At 31.6% G+C, this 27,826-nt stretch overlaps 1 protein-coding gene across 4 annotated transcripts in view; it reads left to right on the top strand.

Annotated features, from left to right (window-relative positions):
* The first annotated feature begins 7,731 nt into the window (after positions 1 to 7,731).
* LOC139517634 (myelin transcription factor 1-like) overlaps positions 7,732 to 27,826 on the top strand; it is a 35,257-nt gene continuing 15,162 nt past the window's right edge. For 3 of the 4 annotated variants that reach the window (XM_071308879.1, XM_071308890.1, XM_071308900.1), the window contains exons 1-11: positions 7,732 to 7,888; positions 10,788 to 10,855; positions 19,276 to 19,342; positions 20,467 to 20,495; positions 21,649 to 21,688; positions 22,123 to 22,204; positions 22,715 to 23,835; positions 24,495 to 24,605; positions 24,906 to 24,933; positions 25,987 to 26,049; positions 26,601 to 26,671. In XM_071308879.1, coding sequence (XP_071164980.1) covers positions 7,756 to 7,888; positions 10,788 to 10,855; positions 19,276 to 19,342; positions 20,467 to 20,495; positions 21,649 to 21,688; positions 22,123 to 22,204; positions 22,715 to 23,835; positions 24,495 to 24,605; positions 24,906 to 24,933; positions 25,987 to 26,049; positions 26,601 to 26,671 — 1,813 coding nt within the window. In that variant the 5' untranslated portion in view covers positions 7,732 to 7,755. Of the gene's footprint in view, positions 7,889 to 10,787; positions 10,856 to 18,503; positions 18,624 to 19,275; positions 19,343 to 20,466; positions 20,496 to 21,648; positions 21,689 to 22,122; positions 22,205 to 22,714; positions 23,836 to 24,494; positions 24,606 to 24,905; positions 24,934 to 25,986; positions 26,050 to 26,600; positions 26,672 to 27,826 lie in introns of those variants that run through there. The other variant, XM_071308911.1, reaches the window with a different exon arrangement.

Raw genomic sequence — 27,826 nt, forward strand, 5'->3', positions numbered from 1 at the left:
GTTTGTTTAAAGGGAAAGGCTTATGAGATTTCAGTGGTTTTTGGTACACAGTTATATAAGCACTGGCACATCTTATTTCCATGGGGATTGTTTATTCCTGTACCTTTAGTCATGGTTCATTGACTTTGAATATTTTCATAACTTTTGCATAATCAAAATAACAAATAGTCGAGACATATATCTGTGTTTCCAATTTATTGTTCTCTAAGTTTGCCTCATCCAAATGTAATGAAACTTGTACACAATGCTGATTACCACGAAACACATATCATGTTTGAATTTTGGTGGCGTCACTTTTACCATTTTAGAGTTATGCCCCTTTACAAATGGAGAAATTGCTCACTTTTTCTTTTTCAGTCTTTATCTTAAATTTGCATCACACAAATGTTATGAAACTTGTACACAATGCTTATTACATCAAGTTTTAGTTTTGGTAGTGTCACTTTAACCATATTGAGTTATGTCCCTTTATAATGTATGCAAGCTGGGGAACCATCTGTGTCCCATGGACAAAATCCCCATTAATTTGTAAATAAACTTCTGGCATCATGCAACAATCACATTTTCAATCATAAAATATTTTAAATTGTGATGCAAAAATTGCGACAAATTGTTTTAGTGAAGACAGACAAATTTGCATACAATTGAAGTACCTTTAATAGTAAACCCATACCAACTTTAAATGATAATTATTTTGTGTTCAGTCTGAGATTTTCCCAATTCCTACTTCAAGGTAGCCCAAGGGTATATTTCTTTACTTTATACTGTCCAGAAGTACAGGAATTTATTGAGACACTTTTCTAAATTTTCTACAAATTATGAGATCTACAAAAACTGGTATTTTTCTATTGTATAAAGCCTTACATTTAAAAAGGTAGAGAATCTGGATGCTTCATATCTGGTATGTAGATACTAGTACCAGGCTCGTAGCCAGGAATTTCCAAGGGGGGGGGGGGGGGGGGGTGGTATTTGGACCCACAAACTGGACTTTAACAGTCACAATTGGAACAGAATGTTGACTAACAGTGCTTATTTGTTTTCAAGGGGGGGTTCGTCCGGAACCCTCCAACCCCCCCCGGCTACGGGTATGAGTACCTTGTGTTACAAAGCTTATAAAATTGAGATAAGAAATGGGAAATGTGTCAAAGAGACAACAACTCTACCAAAAAGAAGACTAACAGACAAAAGCCACCAATAGGTCTTCAATGCAGTGAGAAACTCCAGCACCCTGAGGTCTGTCATATGTCCATTGTCCTTGACCTCATTTTCGTGGTTCATGGACTGCTTTAAATAATTTGTTTGTGTCATGTAAATTTTTCACTTATAAGTAATAGGATTACTATATTATGGTATATTGGTTCCTTGCAAATGTCTACATGTCTGTCAGACAGGGTTCATCTGACCACGACCTCATCTTATGGTATATGGAATGATTTTTATAGTATACACGACAGTTTAGCTGGTAACATCTGATCTTGACCTCATTTTCATGCTTCATTGTCAATAATAAGATTTTGTGTTTTGGTCTGGTTTTTTTTAAGATCACATCTATAATTATTAAATGAAATAATTGTGAGGACAGGTGTACATACATGTCTGTCTGACAGGTATCATCTGACCTTGACCTCACTATTATGGTTCATTGGTCAATGTAAAGTTTTTGTGTCACTTACCATAAGCAATAGGTCAACTTTATTTGGTCAGAAATGATTGTAAGGTGTACCTGTCTGTCTTATAGGATTCATCTGACCTTGACATCATTGTCATGGACCTTTAAACGTGTTAAGTATGTGTGATACTTGTAGTGAAACCTTTATAAGTAAGACTTTCAACAAAAAAACCATTGTTCAGTAAAGCAGGCAAGATGTTTCAATGTGTGCACTCATGTTTTATTTCCAGATGATTTATCCAATATTTATAATCTGTCAAATGTCTCTTTCCCAATGGAGAGAGGTCAAAAATTTATTCCACACATTTAGTAAGAGTGGGTAAATAAAATATAAAGAGCTGCAGAATTCTAGTTCTATAAGTCATCTTTTTGTACAAGCTTTTTAAATTGACTGATTGATTGATTGATTAATGTTTGCTAAACATCCAGTGGCAATTTTTTGTATTATCAGCACAGGCATTTGTGTCAGAATTTTTTTCCCCATATATACCTTAATGGGTTTTTTTCTGAGACAAGTGGCTGTGATTATCAGGATGAGAAACTAATAATAACACCATAGCAAAGTTTTAAAGGTTGGACACCAAGGAAGGGCAGGAAAATTGGACTGGCACTGGAAAACAATGGCATGCTGCTTAGGGGAAAACTTGACCAGCTTTCAACAGGCCATATAGTGACTACTAGATGGGTAATTCCTAGGGATTTTTTTAATTTGCAGAGGGTATGGAACTCTCTCAAGATGAAGCATCATATTTAATGTCCCCATTCTGACCTGATATGGCTGCATCATATACATCCTTCGTAGCCAGATGGAAACCCCTATTTGGCAAAGGATTAATTGCCTGTCAAACGAAGGCCAAGATTACCATAGTTTTATACCCCAGTCACCTTGGGGTTATCTTAAATTTACATGTTGGGCCTTATTGCATTGTGTGAATTGTGTTCTTAGCAACATGCATTCACGCCCTGACTTTTAAATAATTCTGACCCGATATGACAAAGAGTGATCTTCTGAAAATGTGCTTTTACATTCCAACACAATGCAGCTTGAGAACACAAAGTACCAAGGACAACCCAACATGAAGGAATATTTCAGAGGAGAAATGTTATACATGTACAAGTACACAAGAAACAAAGGAGTATAGGAGACTATACAAATCCTTGGTTAGACTATACAAATCCTTGGTGAGACCGCATTAGAGAATATTAGATGTAAATAGAGTGAAAGTGTTGATCTTGATATCCGTTGTTTTATTCATATTAGACCAATTTGTTGTATACATAAATTAATGGATTAAATTTGAATAGTTTTCAAGAAACCAGTTTGATTAATAGATATTGACATAGAAGATATGATTTCATATCGAAATCTACCAAACGCAAATGCACAGAAAAACTTCGGCAATCTAGTATATATGAATATTATAATTAGTGAAAATTTAAAAGCATAAGATTTGATGGATTTGATTAGAAAAATTATAAAAAATTACATGTTATTCTTATAAATTAAGCACTATATTGTGTCATCATGCATAGGCGGATCCAGGGGGTTCTGGCCTGGGGGGCCTGGGCCCCCCTTTTGTCAGAAAAATTTGGTTGATTATATAGGGAATCACTGAAGCATGACTGGAATGAGCCCCCTCCTTAGGTCAGTCAGCTGGCCCTCCTTATGAAAAGTTCTGGATCCGCCACTGTCATGTATTCAAAGTGGGTACTTAACCACTTCATCAATGTATGAATCTTAAATACTAGTGTAATCAAAGCTTGAATCAAAGTAACTAGCTATATAGTGCAATCATTCCTGGTACAAAATCACTAGTGTAATAATTCCTGGTTCAAAATCACTAGTGCAATCATTCCTGGTTCAAAACATTTTTGTGAACATTCCATGGATGAAAACACTAGTTTATTTTGTCCATATTTTACTTAAATCAGCTATGCAAGTTTTAGTCAATACAAATACACAAAAAAAACTAGTGAATTTTTTTTGGTGGATTAAAAAAAAAAGAATGTAGGACAGAAGGTCACAGGACAAAAAGTCACAGACAAAAAGTCGCAGACAAAAAGTCACGGACAAAAAGTCACAGGACAAAAAGGTACAATTCGGTTTTGAGAATATATTTCTTTGAACAAGAAAAAAAATAATTTTAAGACATGTTTTGGTGTTTTTCTTGAAATATTATATATAGAGCAACTTTGTAATTAAAATTTATTCAATTTATATCTATAATGATGATATTATTGTTATGAAAACAAAATGTTGAAGTGGTTTGTAAATTAAACGGCTTCATGTTGCCAAGAAATATATTCTTATATATAAAAAAGAAGATGTGGTATGATTGCTAATGAGACAACTATCCACAAAAGACCAAAATGACACAGACATTAACAACGACAACCATAAATCTTTTGATTCTTAAACCTTCATCCTAGCCACACAAACACATACACACATAGTCGATGCCTAATGCAAAAGTTCTGTTCTGTTCATACTAACGTAACGAAATTCAAGAAATTCGTATTTCTTTATATCCCGCTCTAATGTAAAATCCCTACCTCAGTCCTGCTTATAGGAATTTGAATAATTGTGGTCATTACACGTAGATCTGAGAGTACTCAAAACCACTGAAAGCTAGTTGATAGATTGATTTTTAAACATCCAGTGAAAAATATTTATGCAAGTTTAGAAAAAAAAAAAAAAATATTTACAATAAACACAACAGGGAGCTTAGTCCTGTAATAGGTGTTGTTCAGGACGAAGGTCTGGAAATTTGAAAATGCCATGCATTGGAGAATGAGAGATTATTGGATAGGAGCAGAAACTTTGCTTTTCAGTAGACCAACTACGAACTCCTCAAAGAGTGGCATTCTCTCTACAACTAGGCATAAGATTAAATGTCCCTATGCTGACCAGACGTGACTACGTATTTATACATCCTGCACAGCCAAATGGCGAGTCGGGTGAAGACAAAAAGGAAAGCTAGTTGAAAACTAACAACAACTAATTAAAAATTCATGTGTCTAAGTTGAGGTTCATTCAAGTTTTTGTTGATAGAATTGAAATGATCTGAACCAAAGTTCAAGTTTATAGTTTCTATATTAGGTACACACATAAAAAACATTCAATTCTATCCAATATTCCATTCACTAAGGACGAGAGACTAGTGTACACATGACATTCGATAATAAGAGTTGTGACAACTTCACTGGAGTTCATCTACATATAACGTTGTTTATTATTTTTTAACAAAAAAAAATATTTGTAAAAAAATTATGTGTAGGCACGTGCCTAAAGTGCCTAACCGCAGCTACGCCCCTGCTTTTTGTCCGTTTACCTAAAAAAAACCAAAAAAAACACTAGGAATTTTCATCCTCTGGATAAAGTACACCAAGGATTTGTATTGTTCACTGGAGGAATCAAACCACTGTTACATAAGGAGACAATGCAGGGGCGGATCCAACCATTTTAAAAAGGGGGGTGTTCCTTACCCAGGACAAAGAGGGGGTTCCAACTACCAGACTACATATCCCCCATCAAATGCATAGATCGTCCAACTAGAGGCTCTAAAGAGCCTGTGTCGCTCACCTTGGTCTATGTGAATATTAAAGGAAGCAGATGGATTCATGACAAAATTGTGTTTTGGTGATGGTGATGTGTTTGTACATCTTACTTTACTGAACATTCTTGCTGCTTAAAATTATCTCTATCTATAATGAAATTGGCCCATTAGTTTCAGTGGAAAATGTTAGTAAAAATTTACAAATTTTATGAAAATTGTTAAAAATTGACTATAAAGAACAATAACTCCTAAGGGGGTCAATTGACCATTTCGGTCATGCTGACTTATTTGTAAATCTTACTTTGCTGAACATTATTGTTGTTTACAGTTTATCTCTTTCAATAATAATATTCAAGATAATGACCAAAAACAGCAAAATTTCCTTAAAACTAACAATTCAGGGTCAGCAACCCAACAACGGGTTGTTCGATTCATCTGAAAATTTCAGAGCAGATAAATGTTGACCTGATAAACAATTTTATCCCACATCAGATTTGCTCTAAATGCTTTGGGTTTTGAGTTATAAGCCAAAAAAATGCATTTTACCCCATGTTCTATTTTTAGCCATGGCGGCCATCTTGGTTGGATGACCGGGTCACCGGACACATTTTTCAAACTACTAACCCAAAAGATGATTGAGGGCCCTCATGGGGTTTTTGATTATGTGATTACTTGGCCGTTTTTTTAATGATTATTTGATTATTAAGCCAAATATTTCATGATTATTTGATTACCTAGGACTGTAGTTTATGATTATTTGATTACTAAAGATAAGCAAATATTTAATGATTATGTGATTATATTGGCCAAAAAATGGTGATTATGTGATTACTAGGACCCCCCCATGAGGGGCCTCATGATTGTGGCCAAGTTTGGATTAATTTGGCCAAGTAGTTTCAGAGGAGAAGATTTTTGTAAAAGATTACTAAGATTTACGAAAAATGGTTAAAAATTGACTATAAAGGACAATAACTCCTAAAGGGGTCAACTGACCATTTCAGTCATGTTGACTTATTTGTAAATCTTACTTTGCTGAACATTATTGCTGTTTATAGTTTATCTCTATCTATAATAATATTCAAGATATTAACCAAAAAGAGCAAAATTTCCTTAAAATTACTAATTCAGGGCCAGCAACCCAACAACGGGTTGTCCGATTCATCTGAAAATTTCAGGGCAGATAGATCTTGAACTGATAAACAATTTTACCCCATGTCAGATTTGCTCTAAATGCTTTGGGTTTTGAGTTTTAAGCCAAAAACAGCATTTTACCCCATGTTCTATTTTTAGCCATGGCGGCCATCTTGGTTGGATGGCCGGGTCATCGGACACATTTTTCAAACTACTAACCCAAAAGATGATTGTGGCCAAGTTTGGATTAATTTGGCCAAGTAGTTTCAGTAAGATTACTAAGATTTACAAAAAATGGTTAAAAATTGACTATAAAGGGCAATAACTCCTAAAGGGGTCAACTGACCATTTCAGTCATGTTGACTTATTTGTAAATTTTACTTTGCTGAACATTATTGCTGTTTACTGTTTATCTCTATCTATAATAATATTCAAGATAATAACCAAAAACAGCAAAATTTCCTTAAAATTACTAATTCAGGGGCAGCAACCCAACAACGGATTATCCGATTCATCTGAAAATTTCAGGGCAGATAGATCTTCACCTGCTTAACAATTCTACCCCATGTCAGATTTGCTCTAAATGCTTTGGTTTTTGAGTTATAAGCCAAAAACTGCATTTTACCCCTATGTTCTATTTTTAGCCATGGCGGCCATCTTGGATGGTTGGCCGGGTCACCGGACACATTTTTTAAACTAGATACCCCAATGATGATTGTGGCCAAGTTTGGTTTAATTTGGCCCAGTAGTTTCAGAGGAGAAGATTTTTGTAAAAGTTAACGACGACGACGGACGACGGACGACGGACGACGACGGACGCCGGACGCCAAGTGATGAGAAAAGCTCACTTGGCCTTTTAGGCCAGGTGAGCTAAAAAAGGGGGTTTGTAACCCCCCTGGATCCGCCACTACAATGTTTCTCTGTGGATTTACTATTACATTAAAAGTGGATAATAAAAACTTTTGAAACTTTGAAACTATTTTATTTCTCAAGACCCCATCAGGGGTATGTGAATATAAACAGTAATAACAAACAATAACACGTATGTACATGTCATACATATATACAAAATAATGATATAAGAGATCAAAGATTTGTATAGTAAGATATTACTATACAAATCCTTGAAGAGATTGACATGGCTACATATTCAATGGAATATATAGATTAAGATGGCAAATCTAATTTATAACAGACAGACACATAAATCTGAACAAACGATATAACCCTTTTTTTAGCTGTTACCTGAGACTACTATTATCTGAGAATACTATAACACAGTAACAGTGTTATCAGGTTATAGTAGTCTCAGCTATTATATAGTAATAACAAGTTATAGTAGTCTGTTTGAACACTTAATACGTATTTTAAATTTGCCGCCAGGAAACTTGATCACAAATGAGTTTGCGTGAACGACATATTGGATATTATGGGATATACGAGTGTTGTGGCGAAGTGAAATTTGAATATCTTTTTAATGCAAAATTAGTTTTCAAATACACAAACAGACAAATGACAGACTTAATCACAGGTATACATAGGTCACAAAAATATATTTTATCAAATCTGAACAAATTTTGCATGAACATAACAACAAAATTACCAGAATGGTGTTTACACATTGTCAACACGATGTACACATTGTCATTCTGAAATAAACATTGTAATAGATTTCCACACATTGAAATTGACAACTACTATACTTTGTTTTCGTATATCTACATTGTTTGATTCTCGTAATTCGGAAGTTTTATTCAATATAAACAAGAAACACGAGCATGGCGAAGTTTACCTAAAATCTCCCGCCATAGTTAAGTTTTTTTAGAGAGTGCATGGAAGTGCATTAAAGGTGAATGGCGGTTTTTAAACAAAGTCAGATTTTTTTCATAAAAGAATATGTATAGTAAATTCACATGATAAATTTACATTACTTGAGTATGTCATAATATGTATTCCAATTAAGATAAAAAAAAAAGGAGACAAAATATTAAAATATTGTTTGGTATGTGTATTGTCATAGATGCATTGAATACCCATCTATGGTATTGTTAACAACTCTGAGGTTAACAAATATCTGGGACTAATAGATAAATTATATTTTCCAGAGGTTCTAGTTGGGTAGGGTGCCTTTATTGAGCTACATTTTGGTTAATCTAACCGTTTTATCTATTATCCCAAGCTTTGTATAAGGACCCCTTTTTTTTCAGAATTGGGATCTAATTCTGCATCTGTTTACATGTTATTCCCAGAAAATACTAACCATTAGATCTTTATGAAAATACAGAAGCTTGGTGTAATTTGTTCATGGCTGCGAGAAATATGTCGCGAATTAGATAATAAATGATTAAGATACAATTTTGTTTTGTTTCAAACATTAATAATTTAATTAGCAGAACATGAAAATAATATTTTGCTTTAAGTAGTCAGTTTGGTTCAATTTTGTCAAAATATAATAAAAAGAATTGTTGAGGTATTATTGGCTTGCAACTCATATAAATCCCACAACTACAATGAGAGTAATGCAACTTTAATTTATAACCTTTCGTCCAGATGGTTGTGTAGGTTCTCTCAGCATGTCGCCATGGTCAGTAACTCAGTATGTCCATTCATAAAAAAGAAAAGAATGTGAAAAAAGGGAGACACCAGTAAAACCCTTTTGTTGACTCATCAGTGCACACAAAATCATTCTTATCAAGATAAAATGATAATTTAATTATATTTTATCCCATACATGAAATGAAACAGACATAGAAAAGTCATCATTAGACGATTGTACGTGTATGTGCTTGTGTACATGTGTCTACATATATTTCTATTTATGTTTACATTGGGTTAATAGACTGCAGTCTTCAGTGGTCATCTCTAGTGATAATTAGGACGGTGGAATGTAGTCTAAAATAATTATCAGTCAGGGGACTTACTGAAATAAGTGATTTTTAAATCACTTATTTGAGTAGCAAATTCGAGGTTTTGTCACAAATTGGGATTTTGTAGTTTTTTGAAAATTTTAAACACATAGGTTTAAATAACATCTTTTAATTAGTAAAATTAAAAAATATGAACTTTTTGCTTCTTTTAAGTAGCAAGGTTTATGCCTTTGAAGCTATCATTTACCTGAAAATTCAATTTTAGTTGAAAAAATGCTATAATAATGGCTTTACATAATGAACTGATACTTTCTTAAAAGATTTTTCACATCAGTGGGAGTATTTTTCCTGTGAAGTTCAAGGTTTCATCTTTCAGATTATGTAATAAAATTCTACTGTTCGCGATAAAAATTTCACTGTTTGGGGGTGTTGAAATTAGTGGGGGTTATTAAAAGAATGATACTTAAAGAAGTGATTTTTGGGAAGGAAATTGAGGTCTGATACTTAAACAAGTGATTTTTATGTCATTATCCTAGATTCAGTACAAGGTCATCACCTGAAATGACCTGGTCATCCTAGACAACACAGATGTTGGTTCTGATAAGTTTAGAAACATAATTAGTCTCTGGATCATTAGTATTCTATATTTAAAGCTACACTAATATTAAATCACTTCTTCTAGTGATTAATTTGTACTACTTATATAGGTGATTATTAAAGAAAGACAACTCTAACTTCAAACCTTTATGGAAATAATGTTACTTGAATCAGTGATTTAGAAAATCACTTGTTTAAGTAAGTCCCCTGACTGATTATATGGATTAAGTGCTGATATGTTAAAGCAAATCCATGCATTGTTATTGCTTCTTTTAGACTTTTTTCTAAATTGGATATAAGGGAAAATCACACGCTTTTCAGTACAAGATTTGGATTTGAAAATACTTATTGGCTGAGATTTCAAGATTACTAAAAAAGAATTTGAAGATGACATAAGCATGATAAGCCTAAAACTGAGAATTCATGGTTTTTAGAATAGGATATTAAAGACTAGGACAAAAGCCTAAGACTAAGATTTCAAGATTTTTAAAATAGGATATAAAAGAGGAGGACAAAAGCCTTAGACTTGAGATTTAAAGATTCTTAAAATAGAATGTTAAAGAGGAGGATAAAAGCCTTAGACTGAGATTTTGGGGTTTTTAAAATAGGATATAAACAATGATAAAAAATGACAAAAGCCTAAGACTTTGTTATTAGCTAAAATGTGGACAATAGTAACTTTTTCTAAATTTGAGCAGAAAATTAAAACAGATAGAGCTATCTAAATGTTTGCTTCTTCGCCTTCTATCCTTGCTACTGCTTGGTATACGCAATTTTGATGCCTGAAATTCTGGATGTGCCCCTGAAAACTGAAACTAAATTATAATGTAAGAAATTTGCTTAAAAATTATTTATGGATTATAAATAGAAAACATAGTAATATACATATATAAACCATTTAAAATTACAACTTCATACTGCCTCAACTTTTCACAAACCTGAGACTTTACATTGCTCTTATTCCAGGCATATCATCTGAACTAGTTATTGAAGAGAATCAAGATGGAATTGTTCAAGAAGATTCTGACAATGAGGTAATGTAACATGTCCAGCTTGCAATCATGTAAGTCATTTTGGCCATAGAGTTTGCCTATTTATCTTTTAAAACTTCAACCCAAATAAGTTAAGCAGTTCCCAAGACTGTTTACCTTGGTCATGTAAGTGTTAAGGTCATGTAAGTGTTAAGGTCATGTAAGTGTTAAGGTCATGTAAGTGTTAAGGTCATGTAAGTGTTAAGGTCATATAAGTGTTAAGGTCGGGTAAGTGTTAAGGTGGTTGCAATTAACATATTCAAAACTTTGCTTGTTTTGTTTCCTGCAAGAGTTTTGGTTTAAAAGATAGTCAACAATGAAGCTTTTATCAGTTCAATCTGAACATTACTTCATCCTGTCATTCATATTTATGGTAGTAGATGAGGAGTTCAGCCTTTAGAAATGAAGTTCTCTTGTACTTTGTTTTAGGTCTAAGTATCACAGATGTTGAACTTGATTTTGCTTTGTAAATATGTTTTTTGCTTTATTTGATATGCAAAGAAAATATTAAACTGCGGTTATTTCTCCCTATAGAAATAAGATGTGGTATGAATGCCAATGAGACAACTCTCTATCTAAGTCACAATTAGTAAAAAGTAAACCATTAAAGGTCAAAGTACAATCTTCAACACGGCCTTGGCTCGCACTGAACAGCAAGCTATTAAGGGCCCCAAAAATGTCTAGTGTAAAACCTGTATATGTTCAGTTTATACCTTTAAACAAGAAATAGTTTACATGTCTTATGCCCCTTACTGATCTCTGATTAGTGTAAAATGGATGCTTTTATTTGCACTGATATTCTCAGAATTTGGTTTGTGCTCCAAACAAATAGCAACCCAGGCCAGTAATAAGTTCCGCAAGCCCTGGATATAATAACAACAATTTACAGGGAGAATATTAAGATATTTGAGACAATAGACATTTTAAAACTTGTGTTATGTTTGACAGTACATGAATTCTTAAAGCATGTTCATCTTTTTTGCATCATTTACCAGAAAGTCAATCAATTGAACCAACACATAGCCTGTGGTTAAAGTCTTTTCAGCCAAAACTAGGATTTACCTTTCAGGAAAAACTAGGAACTATCAATTTCAAAACATTCTTACTTATAATATTTTTATTATTGATTATAAGAACTAATTTATCTGACATTTATAAATTTTGACAACTGAATTTTTTTATCTTTGTCTTACAATTAACTAAAAGTTTGAAAGTTGAACTATTAATAAGAATTTCTTGGTCATAGTATTTGTAAACAAGTATCAGAGGGTGTAACAATATGTTTTAAAATTGATTTTAACCTTTTGATTTTTATACATCCTTCAAAATTTTGGCGGGACATATTATGGTATACAAATGTCTTGCGTTTGTCTGTCTGTCCGACATCCACATGTTGCACTGTAACTTGAGAACTGCTGATCTAAATTTCATGAAACTTAAGATGGTTGTTTCTTATGATGGTTAAACAATCTGTATACTTTTTGGTGAAAATAGGATTTAAACTTTTTCAGTTACAGGACTTTATAACTAAAACAGTTTTTTTTTCACATATCGCACTGTATCTAAAAAAATGATTGATGATTAATTCTTAAAACTTTACACACTTCTTAGTTATATTAATCTAAAGATCTGTATATTTTTTGGTGATGATTCAAAATTTTATTTTAGAGTTAGAGTTTTTTTGTTAAAAAAAGGGGGGTTTTCACATGTCGCGCCGTATCTCAGAAACTGTTTATAATTATTGCATAAAGCTTCACACACAAGAGGAAGGGTGTATCATGCACTTATTGCTCAGCTGTTTATTATTTTTTTTCCTAGTAAGGCTAACTTAATTGTTGATGCATTAAATTTCTAATTGTTCAAACTGTGGAACAAAAAAATATTGCCCTACTTTTAAACGAGTTTGACTAAATAGTTGCTAGTCCATTAATTATTATTATTTGACGAATGCTTAATGAATGTCATTTCTGTTTATTGACGAAATATTTGAAATATCTCTACCAAACATGTCGAACTTGGATTGATGAAGACCCTTATGATAAGGTAGTCTAGAACTCTAGTGGTTTTGGTGTTTTTGTAAGACTGATATATATAAAGTAAAATTTTGGTTTCTGGGTGGAATCATTTATGATACTGGGTTTGTGAAAGCACCACACAGTATGATAGACATCTATCACTTTAGGGGTAAATAGGTTAAAGGTCAAGTTTACAGCAGCTATTGATGGACGGAAATTGCAATTTTGGTTTCTAGATGGTATCTTATGAACCTTAATGTCCATCTGGTCCGAGTACACAGTTATCGTCCTTTGATTTTCGTTGTCCACGAATATAGTCCATAGTGTGGACAGTGTGTTACTTGCCAATTTTTTTTATGCCCCTTCTAAATTTATTTCTCCATGTTTTATGCCTCATATAGCAAGTAGGGGGGTGAAATGACACTAAAAAAATTTGGGTCATACATTTTATTGTAAAGTAGTGATTAGGTCCAGCTGAAAAAGGTAAAAAATTAGCACTTCGGAAGCTGTCAAAAGATTTCAAGACCCCCTTAACATAAAATTGTCCATATTTTGAGTTAGAGCTGATGAAGTTTTCTATAATTTTGATATAATTTGTCCCAAAAGTAGTACAACACACTGTAAAAATATTATTGAGAAAGCGCAGGTGGGATTTTTTAAATTTTAATTTATTGTCTAAAAGAAATGCACTACGATATAACTGTGTACTCTGACCATCTTTCACAGAACTTGGTTAAGTACAAGACCATAAAATTGAAAATACCATTGATAGACTAAAGTTTAGGTAGAAGGTTTCCAGATGATATCTTTTGAAGAATATTTCCATTTTGAACCTTTTCCAAACTTAGCTGCTGGAGCATGGACATTTGGAAAGAACAAGACTTCCATTGATTCTAGGTTCAGTAGATAAAAGCTCAAGGTCACACTGTAGAGTACAGAATACACAAGGGGAAATCATTCTCTAAGTTGTGAATTTTGACACTGATTCGGCTGGTGATTGATGATATATCCCTCTGAATGTTACATAGGTAATATCATATGGTTGTAAATCAAGGTTATGAAGGTTTTGTCACCTTAAATCACAATAATCCTGTATTTGAATTTTCATTATTTATTTCAATTGATCACAGCATATCTAAGGTGTTTAATAAATAATATATGCTGTCTTAATTTAAAGTCTTTAGGGATTAAAATGATAATTCAAACATTCACTTCTAAATTATTAATTACAAATACTGAATTCAAATGGCAAAGGGCTTAAAGTCAATATACATATGTATGTAGAAAACCTGAAGTAAAGAAGTATGTACCTCAAACAATAAACATTGTATGATGCCACTACCAAATACTTTTAAAAAAAGAATTATTAGACAACAAGGCAATGTCAAGAGTGAAACTATAAAAAGTCTATGCATAACCATATCTGTGGACTCCCCCCTTTAAATCAGCCTTTGGCTTTATTGCCCTTGTGAGTCATATTTGATGTAATTTTGCCATTTATCTGATTTTAATTTCCAATTTTGATAACTGTCAATAGACTGTAACAATGACCAGGTATACTGTGGATCCATTATTATTTGTGTGAAATAACAATTTTCATTGATATTATGGGTTACGGTTCCTGGTAAACCACTTAATTAAACATGTTCAAGGAAGTACACGTTTTCTAAAGGCTTATATACAGACTTTAGCAAATACTTAAGGGAAATTATTAGTTTACCCCAATCCACAAAAATAAATTAATCAACAGTGTTCCAAACTAAGAACGGAATGTTATATTTGAGCACATGAATTCAACACCTGACTCTATATCTTTAAACCAGAGGCATATAATAAAATACATGATATGTTTAGGCAATATTGACATCATATTGTACCTTCTCATTTAATAAATGAAAAATGGATTGCCTCATTATTACTGACAATACTGGAGTTGACTGTTGTTGTTATTCATGATATAGAAATAATCAACATGATAACAAAAGTTGATCTAAGATGCTAAAGCACATTGATGATATATTATTTCCTAACTTTTCATTGTCTTATGTTTGGGGTTTCTTAATTTAAAAATGTTTCCAAGAGAGAGAGGAAATTGCTTTTAACTTCAATAGGAGAGTTTAAGAAATATAGTAATGTTTTGAGCAAAGTCATGATCCAGATAATAACTACCAGGGAAGTATTTATGTGAGGTCTCAATTAGTTCTAGAGTTTCCACAACAAGCTATTGATTTTTCTTTCTAACTTTCAAACAAGACAGTAAAATCAATATCACATACTGCCATGTTGATGAAGAAAATCAAAGTTTCTTGTGAGGAAAACACAACTTTTGTGTGCAAGTAGTGAAAAAACTCAATTATAGTATAAATTAGATTTAAAGGCTAGAAAAGCCAAAAATGTTCTGCATGGTCTGTAAAAATGTGTGAAGATTAATTCACGTTGTTATTAAAATCCGTTATTTCTAATCATTGAAAATAAATGAGATTTGAAAAAAGATAAAAAAAATTGTGTTTACATAATATACATAGAATAAAAGGACATTTATGATTGGCATTCGTTAGACAGACACCTAACAGCACATGTAATCCAAATGATATGCAATGAGACTGACACCCAACAGAACAAAACAGTGATACAGACACCAAACAGTGCATATAAACCAGAAAAATGCAATGAGACACACACATTACATGTGATTAAGTGAAACGCACACACAACATCAAATATAAAACAAATGACACACCTTTCAGGCTTTATTGTCACCCATTTTTACCATGTTTACTTGGTATGATTTTTTGAAGAACCAAAATTTTGAAAGCCACAAACTTTTAATAGGGCTCATATATAGTTTTCAAAATGATTTGATTTGAGTAGGGAGTTATTTCCCTTGGCTGCTAAGATGGAGGGCAAACTAGTTGGTTTTCTCACTTCACTTACTAAAACATGTGATATCTGCAGGTCAGATAAATAAATGATCCATCTTTTAGATTGTGATTAATTATAAAAAGCTTGAATTAGATTCTAAGTTTAGATAATAACCTTTTCTAAAGTTTAGCAGTGAGTTTGGTTGATTCATGAAGGAATTTGTTTACTTTTTTCTTTAGAATTGCATCACAGGAAAAATCACTTTTTCTCAAATTACGTCAATTGAAAACCTTCTATACTTACAACACTAAATTATTGAAGATTTATTACAGATCTTTCTGTGTAGATATTAATACAAAATGACCAAAATGACCAATATATATATATATATATATATAAGTCTGAAAATTACACCAAACAGTGTTAGAGTTAGATTTTATACTGACAAATTTTTGTCCGTCCCTCAGCGGGATTCGAACTCACACCTTTGATACACTACAGCACCAATCGCTTAGCCTCATGTCCAGCGCTCTAGACCACTCGACCACATCCGCTATATAAAAATATAACTTCAATAGTCGTAGTGTTACCTTGTCACGGAAGGTGAATCTAGAGATAGACATGAGACACGTGTATATATATATATATATAAACTGCTTTCGGAGATTGCAGAGATTTTATATACTAGTACCTTATTGGAAAGTGTTTGAACCTGATCATATCATATAAAAGGTCAATTTTCCCAAAGTTTTGTTTTAAATTATCTAGTGTTTAAGCAGATGCAAATTTGGTTGATTTATGTTATTGTGTTATTTTTTTGTTTGCTTATTTATTGACCCTTGATATTGGGGATCGGCGGAGTGTGATTTTTAAAAAGGGGGACGGGAGTGGGGGTGGTGGTTAATTTGCTAAATGATAATGGTTTCGAAAAAGGAGGTCATGCATTCTCGAATGCTTACAATATGCAAATCAGCAAAAATCATGCAAAATAGACAAAGTTGAGGATCTTCAAATTTGCATACAAGTATTTTTTGTGGAAGAATTATTTTTTGGGAGGTGTGGTGGTTATCTGGAAGCATACAATTTCTTGTATACAGTTTTCATCACCAACTATATAATTTGTTTTGGGTTATTCTTTTACATTTTAAGAATATATATGCTCTTTTGTTTAAGAAAATAAGTAAAAGTATTTTTTGTTGCATTTAGAAAGTTTTATTTTAAAATGTTTTAGGATTTTTTTAGATGAAAAATACGTCCTTAAATCTTTTATAAAAACGAAACTGAAAGGAAAGGAAATTTGTTTTTACATGTGCAAAAGGCTGGTTTATTTACTGAATGTCAAAAAAGTTATAAAGTTCAAACAGAATAACAAGAAAAGGCAGAGAAAAGCACGCTGTGTAAAAAGCAATAAATGTTGTGTACTGGTAAAAATATAAAGATGAGTAAATCAATTGAAAATTACACATAAAACAATATTTTAAATTCAGAAATAAAAGAACATTTAGTTTTTTTAATGGCAATGATTTCTAAGAAAAAAATTGAAAAGGTGACAATCCTTCAATATGGCACACCTGTACATGACGATAGATCTCTCAGGTGAATAATTTGTTTTATGTTGCCATGGTAATAATACTCCAAGCTATCATTTTATTGATAGGTATTTGTATAGCAATTAATGGTATAATCTGAGCTTTAATGGTAAAATTAATCTATCTTTTACCTGATACATATATTTCAAATTCAAATCAAAGTATATAATAAATTCAGCATAAATGAAGACAAACTGAAAAATCTGACATTCTCCAATGTGTCCCTAAGACTAGGAGATTATTAATGCATTGCCATGACTAATATTAGGTAACTCTGGAATCATTAGCTAACGAATTGTTAGATACTGTAAAAGCAGAAATTTTTGTGGAGGATTAAATTTCGTTTATTTCGTGGAAAGAATATGTCAACGAGATTAAAACCTCCACGAAAATTTAACCTACATATAATATCACTTCCATTTACTGGAATCAACAAATTTAAATCCCAATGAAATCTTATATTAGAGACAAAACCATGAAATTTTAACCCCACGAAAATTAATGTTTCTACAGTAATAAGTTGTATACCGTCTTTAAATAATACTTTTTGAATCCTGCTTTTATTGAATGGCATATTTAAATTTCCTGTAACTATCATGACTATTGATGAAGGATGATGCTTTCAGACTTAAATCTTCTTGTTGGAAATACATAAAACTTTTATCCAGTATTATAGTCTCAGCTGTTTATTGAAAAAATCAATTTTTGAACTTAATAAAATTTTTAATTTATTTAACCCTCCTTCAGATATAACTAGAACAATAGCTAGATTACTTCAGAAATTGTATAATATGCAAATCCAATTGATTTATGCAAAGATTAATTTGCCTTTGATATAAAAAGTAGATAAAAGAAAGTTCCTGAATCTTATTTTATTAAAGAAAGATTTAATTTTGTCAAGTGTAAGATATTGAATGATATATATCCAAATCAGACTATTGATTGTTTTTTGTTTATAACGGTATCATTTCTGAACAAACAAAAGTTGTCCATTACAGGTAGTTTTCTTTGTGTAACACCCCATCAGCCATAAATCTATACCAATTACTACCACTAAAACATCTGCTCCTTTATATGTCCTTATACTACAGTTAATATTTCACCTTCATTAGTATGCATAGTTCTTAGCCAATCAAATTAGTTTATACAAATGACAAAGGCAGCAATCCGAAAGACAGATGCAAAATTATTATAATTGATTTTTTCCAAAGGATGACATCTCTTCTACTCATTGTTCCAAGAGTTTGAACATTTAACTTTGTTATTGAAAAAAGGATTTTTAAGATACAATAAATGGTTTTGAAGGTAAGATTATAGTTTATTTTACAGGAAAAGTACTTTTTATACTAGTTTTGATTGTTTTAATGGATTTTAAACTTGATAAAAAAGTCATGCAAGTCATTGGAACTCTGATCATAATTTATGCATCTAATGATGGTATTGGAAATTTGAAAAATATTTGTTTTTTGTATCATTTAACTCCTTATATTAATGAAAAGGTAATTGATTATGCTTTATGTTTGGTTGATAGATATATTTGTTTTACTTATAAGTGGTTTTACATGGTTTTAAGCAGTTAAACTGACTTTGCTGGAAAGTTTTATGCTAATGAGGAAGCTACCAGATTCCTTTACCGACCAAAATGGCTGAACTTGCAGACAAGACTTGTTGACAATCATAGTAATAGGAAAAAGTTCTAATTTGACCATTTTACAGGGAAATGTAATCCAAAGTCAATGCAATTCACTTTTTTATGAAGGTTTTAATATTTTGCTGGATTCTTTTTAGAAAGTTGACACTTTTTTTTAAAGAATCTTTGAAATGATGATATTGATTTTTTGGAAGATGTAGCTTTAGTTAATTAAGTTGAAAGGCTAGTTAGTTATCATGGAAAGATGTGATTCATTAACCTTTGAGAGATTATAATATTTTAAAATTGATTTTTTTTTCTTTGTAGAATTCTGATGGTGGTAAATCAAGGGGAACTGGAGAGGGAAATGAAAAGATGACAAACAAAAGAAAAAGTAAGTAAAGTAATTGAAAGGTTATTTTATATTAAGATATGAAGTTTTAACCATTAATAAGGTATGTATAGGGTTGCATCATATTATTATAACTTCTCTTAATTTAAACAATACAAATGAAACTAAACTTAAAATTAGAAATTTTAAATATTGATTTGCAATCAGAATAAATAATTCAGTATCAACTATTAAACTGTAAATTCATCATCTTTGTTGCTACTGGATTAAGTCCTAGATTTTATTTTAAAAATTTATATGCAAAGAAAGGAAAGCCAAAAGTAGTAAAATCAAACTTTTTTATCATTCGAAAGAAATTAAGTAAAAATTTGACAGAAAAAGTAGTATAGAGACCCAATGAATTAAAAGCTTTTTGATAATTTATGATCACAATATTGTCTTAATGTTCTGAATGGCGACACAAAAGTTCAATATGTGACACAAAAGTTCAATATGTTACACGGTATAAAGTTGTTCACACTTTAGGTAGTTTTTATCTACCCCCTGTGTAACAGCTGTCATCCTCAGGTACATATTGTACCTTTGTTGTTAATGACAGATGGTAGATATTTAAAATCAGCTGTTATCAAAGTTTATAATTTTGGTCATTATTAATTGTATAACATGTATTGAAATTGCTGTTTTTATTCTGCCTTTATACTATCTTAGCTTTAAAATACCAAAAAAATCAGTTATTTTATCTAAATAAGCCATGTAAGCACTAATGGTAGTGTCGGTATTATTTTAGATCTGTAATTTAAGATTTATCAATTGGTTTGTAAGTTTTATCCATATTTAAATGATATTACTCTTATAATAAAAAAAGATATGGACTATTTGTTATATTTACAACTAGACTTTTTATTTCTTCATACTAAGAATTTCTGTCTGATATTAAGTATTTGCGTGCAAACTGAGTTAATACAAATGCAAATGTGATCAAGTTACAGCGAATCACAAATCCTTAAAAATATTTGATCAAATAAACATATATCATACAGAGGAGCAACTTTACTTATGTCTGGAATGAGAAGTATCTTTTATTTGCATATGATATGTCACAGTATATAAACATAAACAGAAAAAATTCTGTATAAAAGTCTGATGAAAATATTATTTGTTTTTAGGTGCTGTGGATACCAAAGATTTAAGTAAGGTAGGTACAATACTTGAAGAAAGAAAAAAAGTTAAAACTTTTTTTATTCTAGCTTCACTGATGAGTCTTTTGTAGACGAAACACGCTTTTGGCTAACAAAGTTTTATTCCTGGTATCTAAGATAACTTTATTTACTTGTAGCCGATCTGCAGATCCCCAATTTTGAATGAATATTTCTGATGATGTGAATAAGTATACCCCATTGCCACAGCAACTTAACAACACAAATTACCAAAAGACATCTATAGTCGCCATCAGCTGAAGTTTGTACCGGTTATAGGTAAAAATAATCTAAACTATCAATTGCATTCACTCGAGATATAGTTTTTCACATTCCATTCATAAATCGTCAAAAGAAAAACCACTACTGACCTACCTTTTGAGTGATCTCACTGTAATAATCCTGACCTCCACATTTTCCAGAATGTTTTCCATTGTAATTCCGCCATCTTTGTTTCTATGAGGATCCTATGTTTACATATGACACACATCACTTTCGGAGTTTCCTGTAATGTTCTTTTCATTGATGTGATAAAACTTGTGCAAATTTTATGAAATTGAACTCCTCGGAAACACTTCCGGTAAAAACAATGGCGGATTCCACCATTCAAAATCGTCTCGGAAAATGTGAAGGTCAGGATTATCACAGTGCAATCACTTAAAAGGTAGATCAGTAGTGGTTTTTCTTTTGGCGATTTATGAATGGAATGTGAAAAACTATATCTCGAGTGAACATGGTTGATAGTTTAGATTATTTTTACCAATAACCGCTACGAATTTCAGCTGACGGCGACTATAGAGGACAACATGCTTTTATCCCAAGGTCATTGTAGTGCTATGTTAACATGATGTAACACTCAGTCTGTTATCTAAATAGTTTTTATAATAATATTTAGGGAAAAATTGGTATTTCAAGTCCCTTTGTGCTTTTTTTTAAATATCTATGTATTCCAAAGGCCTTAAATTATAACTGGGAGGGTAATAATATTTAGCTTATACTATACATACGCTTTCATTGGTTCAAACTTTTATTTACTCAAATGTCCTATATGATTTGAAGAAAACTATTGGAGCTAAGTAAGGCATACATATTCAAACTAAATGCATATACATTGATTTAATATTAAAATCTTTTTTGATCTTTTTTTAAAAGGGTGAAGGCTTGGAAAGTAAAAAATCAAAGACAAAACAAGGTACGTTTACTAAGTAGTCATAGTGGATGAAATAGATGTATTAAATGTATAGAATTAAGTTAGCTTTAATACGAGGGAAGCATACATTACTACTCAACTGTTAGTGTATCATGTGTATTATCCTTCTAATTACAAGTTATATTAATCTGATGGATCACATTTTATAAGATGAAATAAGAATGGTATGGTTTTATTTATAAGAAGAGATCACAAGACAAATTATTAAGGTAATAAGATTAATGATGGATAAACCATACTTGCAAAAAGAATGTTAATGCATAAATAAGATAAAAAGGGGGAAAGTTGTTTTGAACTGCTAACTAAAATTTAATTTTTAGCTCCACCATGTTCAACAGTTCAAGATATTATAATCTCACTACCTTATTTCATTAGATATCTTTAAGGTTCTTCACATTTTTCTACTCTAATTGTAGATGCAGTTTCTGATGGATTCTGTCCTTTCCCAGGATGCAATGGACTTGGTCATGTGTCGGGAAAATATGCTAGGCATCGCTGGTAAGATTAGAATATTTTACATGTTAAACTTTTACATTTTTGTACAAATTTTCGATAGACATATATATGACTGAACCAAATAGTTTAAAATTAGTCAGTGGAACTGAATAGAATTAAGTGAAAAAGATCAAAACGATTGTAATGGCCAAAACATTTACTTCTGCTTCTCTACAAAATTAACAAAACAAAAAATGAACTTTTTGTATTTGAATATGAATGAAATATACTGTATTTCAATTCTTGTCTAATGATTCTTAATTATAGACACACATGTGTGTTGTTGAGTGTCATTGCAAACAAAGCCATTGAAACCACAGTTTGAAACAGTCAAATCTTAATCAACATTACTTATCACAACAGAAGGACATTTACCTCTTAAAAACATATTGGGTGAATTTTATTTTAATAAAAGAAAATATAAGGCAAAAGACAACAGTTTTCTTCAGTAAAACTACAGACTTCAAAAGACCCTTAATACAGCTACTTACACAACCATTGATTTTTTTTCAGTTTACAAAGCTGTCCACTGGCAGCAAACAAAAAGAAAATCAGTCAAACTACTACAGTAAAATCAACACCAACCTCTAAGTCAATCCAGGTAGAAAAAACTGATTCTGAGGGGAATATTAAATGTGTTAAGGTCAGACTTGATGATGGTTCAGTGGTCAGTTCAGGTGATGAGGAAAATGGAGCACTAGAAGAAATACCAGTTCAACAAGTAGGTTCAGATATCCCAGGGGAAAATTCTGAGGTATCATCCGAACCAGTATGCTTCCAGGAAACAGAACAAGCTATCCAACAATTATCTAATGACCAGGATGTAAAACCAGTACTAGAAGATTCCAACAGTGTAACTAGTCATGAAAATATTGTAAAATGTGAAATTAAGTCTGAAAATGAAAAAGAACAGTCTGCTCCCAATGATGAAGACAACTTACATAAAATACAACAGCAGTGTGAAACCATCCAAGAAAATGTAGACAATCAAATAGAATTAGACATGTTTGTCATGGATCACTCAACAGAGGAACAGGATTTATCAGAAGTTGTACAAACTTACCAAACAGAGAATGTCGAACAATCATCCATCGAAGAATCTTCAGTCATTTCCATACAAACTGAACAGTCATCACAACTCATGGAAGAATCTACAGTCATTTCCATACAAACTGAACAGTCATCACAACCCATGGGTGAACCATCAGTCTCTTTTACACATACTAAACAATCATCGCAACCCATGGAAGAGTTGTCTACCTCGCAACAATCTGAACAGACACAGTTTTCTGAAGAAAATATTGAGATAACAGAAGGAGATACACAATCACAAGTGGAACCATGTTACCAAAACAATGTGGTACCTGTTCAGACTGGTCCATCTCAAATTATCATTGAACATATTGATTTATCTCAGGCTGGTAATGAGGATATGGACCAATCAGATGTTATAGATATATCTGACGAGATCAAGAAAGAAAAGCCAGATGAGGAAGGAGAATTCCAAGTGGTAGCTGAATGGAGTGCTCCAATGGAAGTGATGGAGAGAACAGATGAGGAAAAAGAAACCCAAACTGTGGAAAAAGAGAAATTTTCTCCAGAAGACAGCGGAAAGGATGATGGGAAAGATAAAGGTAACTTTAGATCTGCAGTATTAGACATTTGAAATGCATTAAATATTAACCTGCATCAGAACAGGGATTCTCAGATTTTCTAATGTCTTATGCATACAACACATTTTGAAAGTTCAAAATTTACATATGAAAAAAAGTACAGCTTTATGTCCTTTGTTGTAAACAAAATCAAACATGTACAGTTCTTTTATTTTGTCATGGGAAATAACTCTGCAATTAAAGTATTCTACTTTTTGAAATTTTATTTGAATATTTAAACTGTTGTGTTTTTAGCACATTGCTGATTCATATTCTTAACATTTTACTATGTTTGAGCCTGAATATTTCAATTGATAGAACAACATTATATAAATATTACTTTCAAAAGTTTGTACAATTTTATGTATTTGGAAGTCGTTGGGTTTTTTTTTGTGTAAAAGAAAAAAGCAAAGGATATGGGTCATGAAATAAATCAGTACATGCACAGCAAAAATAAATGCTGTTCTTCATCTGAAAGTCACATTGATGCTATCAATAAAGAGACAACAAACTCAACTCACTGCAAGTTTATAACAGACACTAAGCACCTTTTGAGTAGAATTCTATATTTTGAAGTTTGTTGTTCATCGATCCAACTGACATGTTAAAAGTTACATGCATAGAATGCTAATCAATTTCAGATGTAAAATGTCCTACCCCTGGTTGTGATGGTACTGGTCATATAACTGGGTTATATTCACACCACAGAAGTTTATCTGGATGTCCAAAGAAAAGTCAAGCTCCTCCTGAAGGTAAATCAAAACATATGAATTAATGCTATAGGATCAACTTCACAATTTTTATCAAGTTGACAACCTGTTGTAGATCATGATCTTTGGTCTTTCTTACAACAAATAATTTTACATTATGCAATTTTGAATTGATTACTATTATGAGTTCCTGCTAGATTCATTTTCAAAATACAGCAGGAATGAAATTATTGTAACTTTTCTTTATATAACCAGTATATGTAAAAGAGCTTAAGTAATATTGGTTCAAAGTGTTTTCCAATATTCTGCTTAAATTTACTGACAAACATTACTATTTTGTAGTTGTTGCTGCACATGAGAGTTTAACCAGGTAAGTTTGTGGTAAATTAGGAATAAATCTTTTTGCCTTATAGTGTTTCGTGTGCATGTGATGCTTCCCATAAGTTGCTGATTTAAAGACACATGTTTGCTAATCCAATTGAAATAGAGTTCTCTAGTTTTATCTGGATTTGCCACAGTTACTGTAGGAAAAAAGGAGATGTTACCAATTACTCAATACAAATAAAATGGTAAAACCTTTCAGTAGTTTTTTTTTAACTGATGTATTTTTTCATTATGATATTTTGATGAGAAAATAAACTCAAGATTTTGTGACTCCAAAGTATAGTTTCCATTTCAATATTGTGTTAGATATAAAAATTTATCATATGTTTAGTAGTAAATACAGTAGTTTTGCATATGTGATAAATAGCCTGCTGTTAAATCCATATCGCGCAACTTTGATGCGCACCCTTTATCACACCCCTACTTTTTTTTTTTTTTTTTTTTTTTTTACATGAAGTCAGTTTTGGTTTTTTTTTTGCTTAAGAAAAATTTTCCTCAAAATAGGTAAATTTTTTGAATGACGTCATTGTTTGGTATGTGACGTCACAAACGTCGAGTTTTCATATTGTATGTGACGTCACGAACGTCAAGTTTTCATATTTTTTGGCACACTAAATGCAACTATGAAAAATACAAAACACACAAATTAATACAATAATAAACAAAATATTTTTAAAACAACAGCACGCAAATTGTAAGGTAACCCAGGTGCTTCGGATAAGTAATTGAACAGTTCTTTTAAGGCCTTTGAAACAAGACAAAAGTAGAACTGAAGGTAACCCAGTGCTAGGGATCAGAAAACAGTTCATATAATATAATACTCTTCTGTATTTTAGACTCCCATACCACCTTAAATCACCCATATACCTAATCACATGCCACATCCGTATCACATGCCGTATCACCCTCGACCAATATCATCCCTCGGGCCTAAAGGCCCTTGGGCTGATATTGATGTCTCGGGATGATACGACATATGATACGGATTTTGCCATGTATTATTCTCTATGTACAATTATTATAAATATTTTGTTTCCAGATGTCCTACACCAGGATGTATAGGGAAAGGTCATGTAAACAGTAACCGTAGTACACATAGAAGGTAAGAACATTTTATATAGGCTTCAAAGTTGTTGTTCTTTCAGATCTGTTCATTTGTTTCAAAGAACTGACAAACATATGAAAGGATCAAAGTAGTTATACAGGGTATTTGAAATAATATTAATTGTTATGATCTTTATACTACCGGTATGTAGTGCTTTATTTATCAAAATTTTGAATTTAGTTGATTAATTTAAAAAAAAAAACAGGTTGTCTCTGGATAGATAGTGAATTTCAAACACAAAACATTTTTTTGGTCAAATTTTTGCATTATAAAACTGTTTATTTGTTTTACAATTTAACAATACTTAAAGAAATACATGTAAGTCCAATAAAGCTTCACTTTGCATTATACTTTTATGAAATATTACATTATGAAATATGACATTATATTTATTTTTTTACCTTTAATCTTCTGTAACAAGAGAACCCATTAGATGAAGCAGTTAGATTTTTAAGTCAACAGTAAAAACAACTTAAACATTTCTTATGTTTTGTCCAAAATGTCAAAATTTACATTTAACATTTGAAATTAACTTTTATATTACACAGTGTGTCAGGGTGTCCTATTGCAGCCATGGGAAAACTAGTCAGTACAACAACAAATCAAGCCAAAAAAACAGGTCAGTGTTATTCACATTAAATTGGAAAGAAATATTTAATAAGCTGTCCACAGAATGGCCTTTATCACATATTTTATTGTCTCCCCTTAATTTTTGCACAGTTATGTGATTAATACTTCACATATTTTTGGTTTGTTTTTTGTTTTACTTTAAATAATATTTGGTCCATTAGATATGCCAGGGCACTTAACAAATTCAGTGGAAATTTTCTACACAGAACCTTTTTGAAAATAACTATGAAAACACTATGGAATGGATATATGTGCCACTTAAGGTAAAGTTCTTAAATTTTGTCAAGGATCATAGACTTATTAAGAAAATTTTCCCTGTTTATATATGTTTGAAAGGAAGGGAAAAGTGAAAAATTTGAATAATGCAGGTTAAGTATTTTCAAGGAAAATGTTCTGTTTACCTCATTTAAGTTCATCATTCTTAATGAAAATTTCTATACCGAGAAAGTTTATTAATGGCTTTAAACAGAAATCAAGGGGTTATTCTTTTAATCATTAAGCACAATACTTGTTTGCATTAGTAGGATAACTTATTATTTCTTAACATTCAATGTAAATTTCAATACTGAGTTTTAAGTGTAAAATTATAGTAGGACCTATAACACCTGTGGGTAAGATTTCAGTGTTGTACTTAACATTGTAGGAATATATTTTTATTATGAATATCATTTAAGCATTGAAGAGCTCTTTCAAAACAATCTATAATACTAAAATAACGAGGTCCAATTTGTCGGCCGTCATCGGGTAAAAACGACAAATCAAAGAATTCAACTTTATATATAGCTAATATAGGACAATGGTGTAGATTAAAAATTACACCACTCCAGACCCTTTTGTTTTCCACATAATTAATATTGCCAATAATTAACATGTTCCGGGTCGAATCCGATACCAATACCAATAGTATATTCACCTGTTACCTATTACCTTATCTGTACGTTCCGCATCTGACAGGCGCACCACCAAACGGTGTATTTAGGATTTCAGTGCTATATACACAGGTCATAATCACAGTGCTGACACTACTAAATTCAATCATTGTATTTGTTAGCGGGCATGACGTTAAACAGCGAATTAAATGTACATAATTCAACTTTATTTATCACTTATATAGGACAATGCTGTTGGTTAAATACTCCATTCT

Source organism: Mytilus edulis, chromosome 1 (assembly GCF_963676685.1).
Source record: "Mytilus edulis chromosome 1, xbMytEdul2.2, whole genome shotgun sequence".
Lineage (NCBI taxonomy): Eukaryota > Metazoa > Mollusca > Bivalvia > Mytilida > Mytilidae > Mytilus > Mytilus edulis.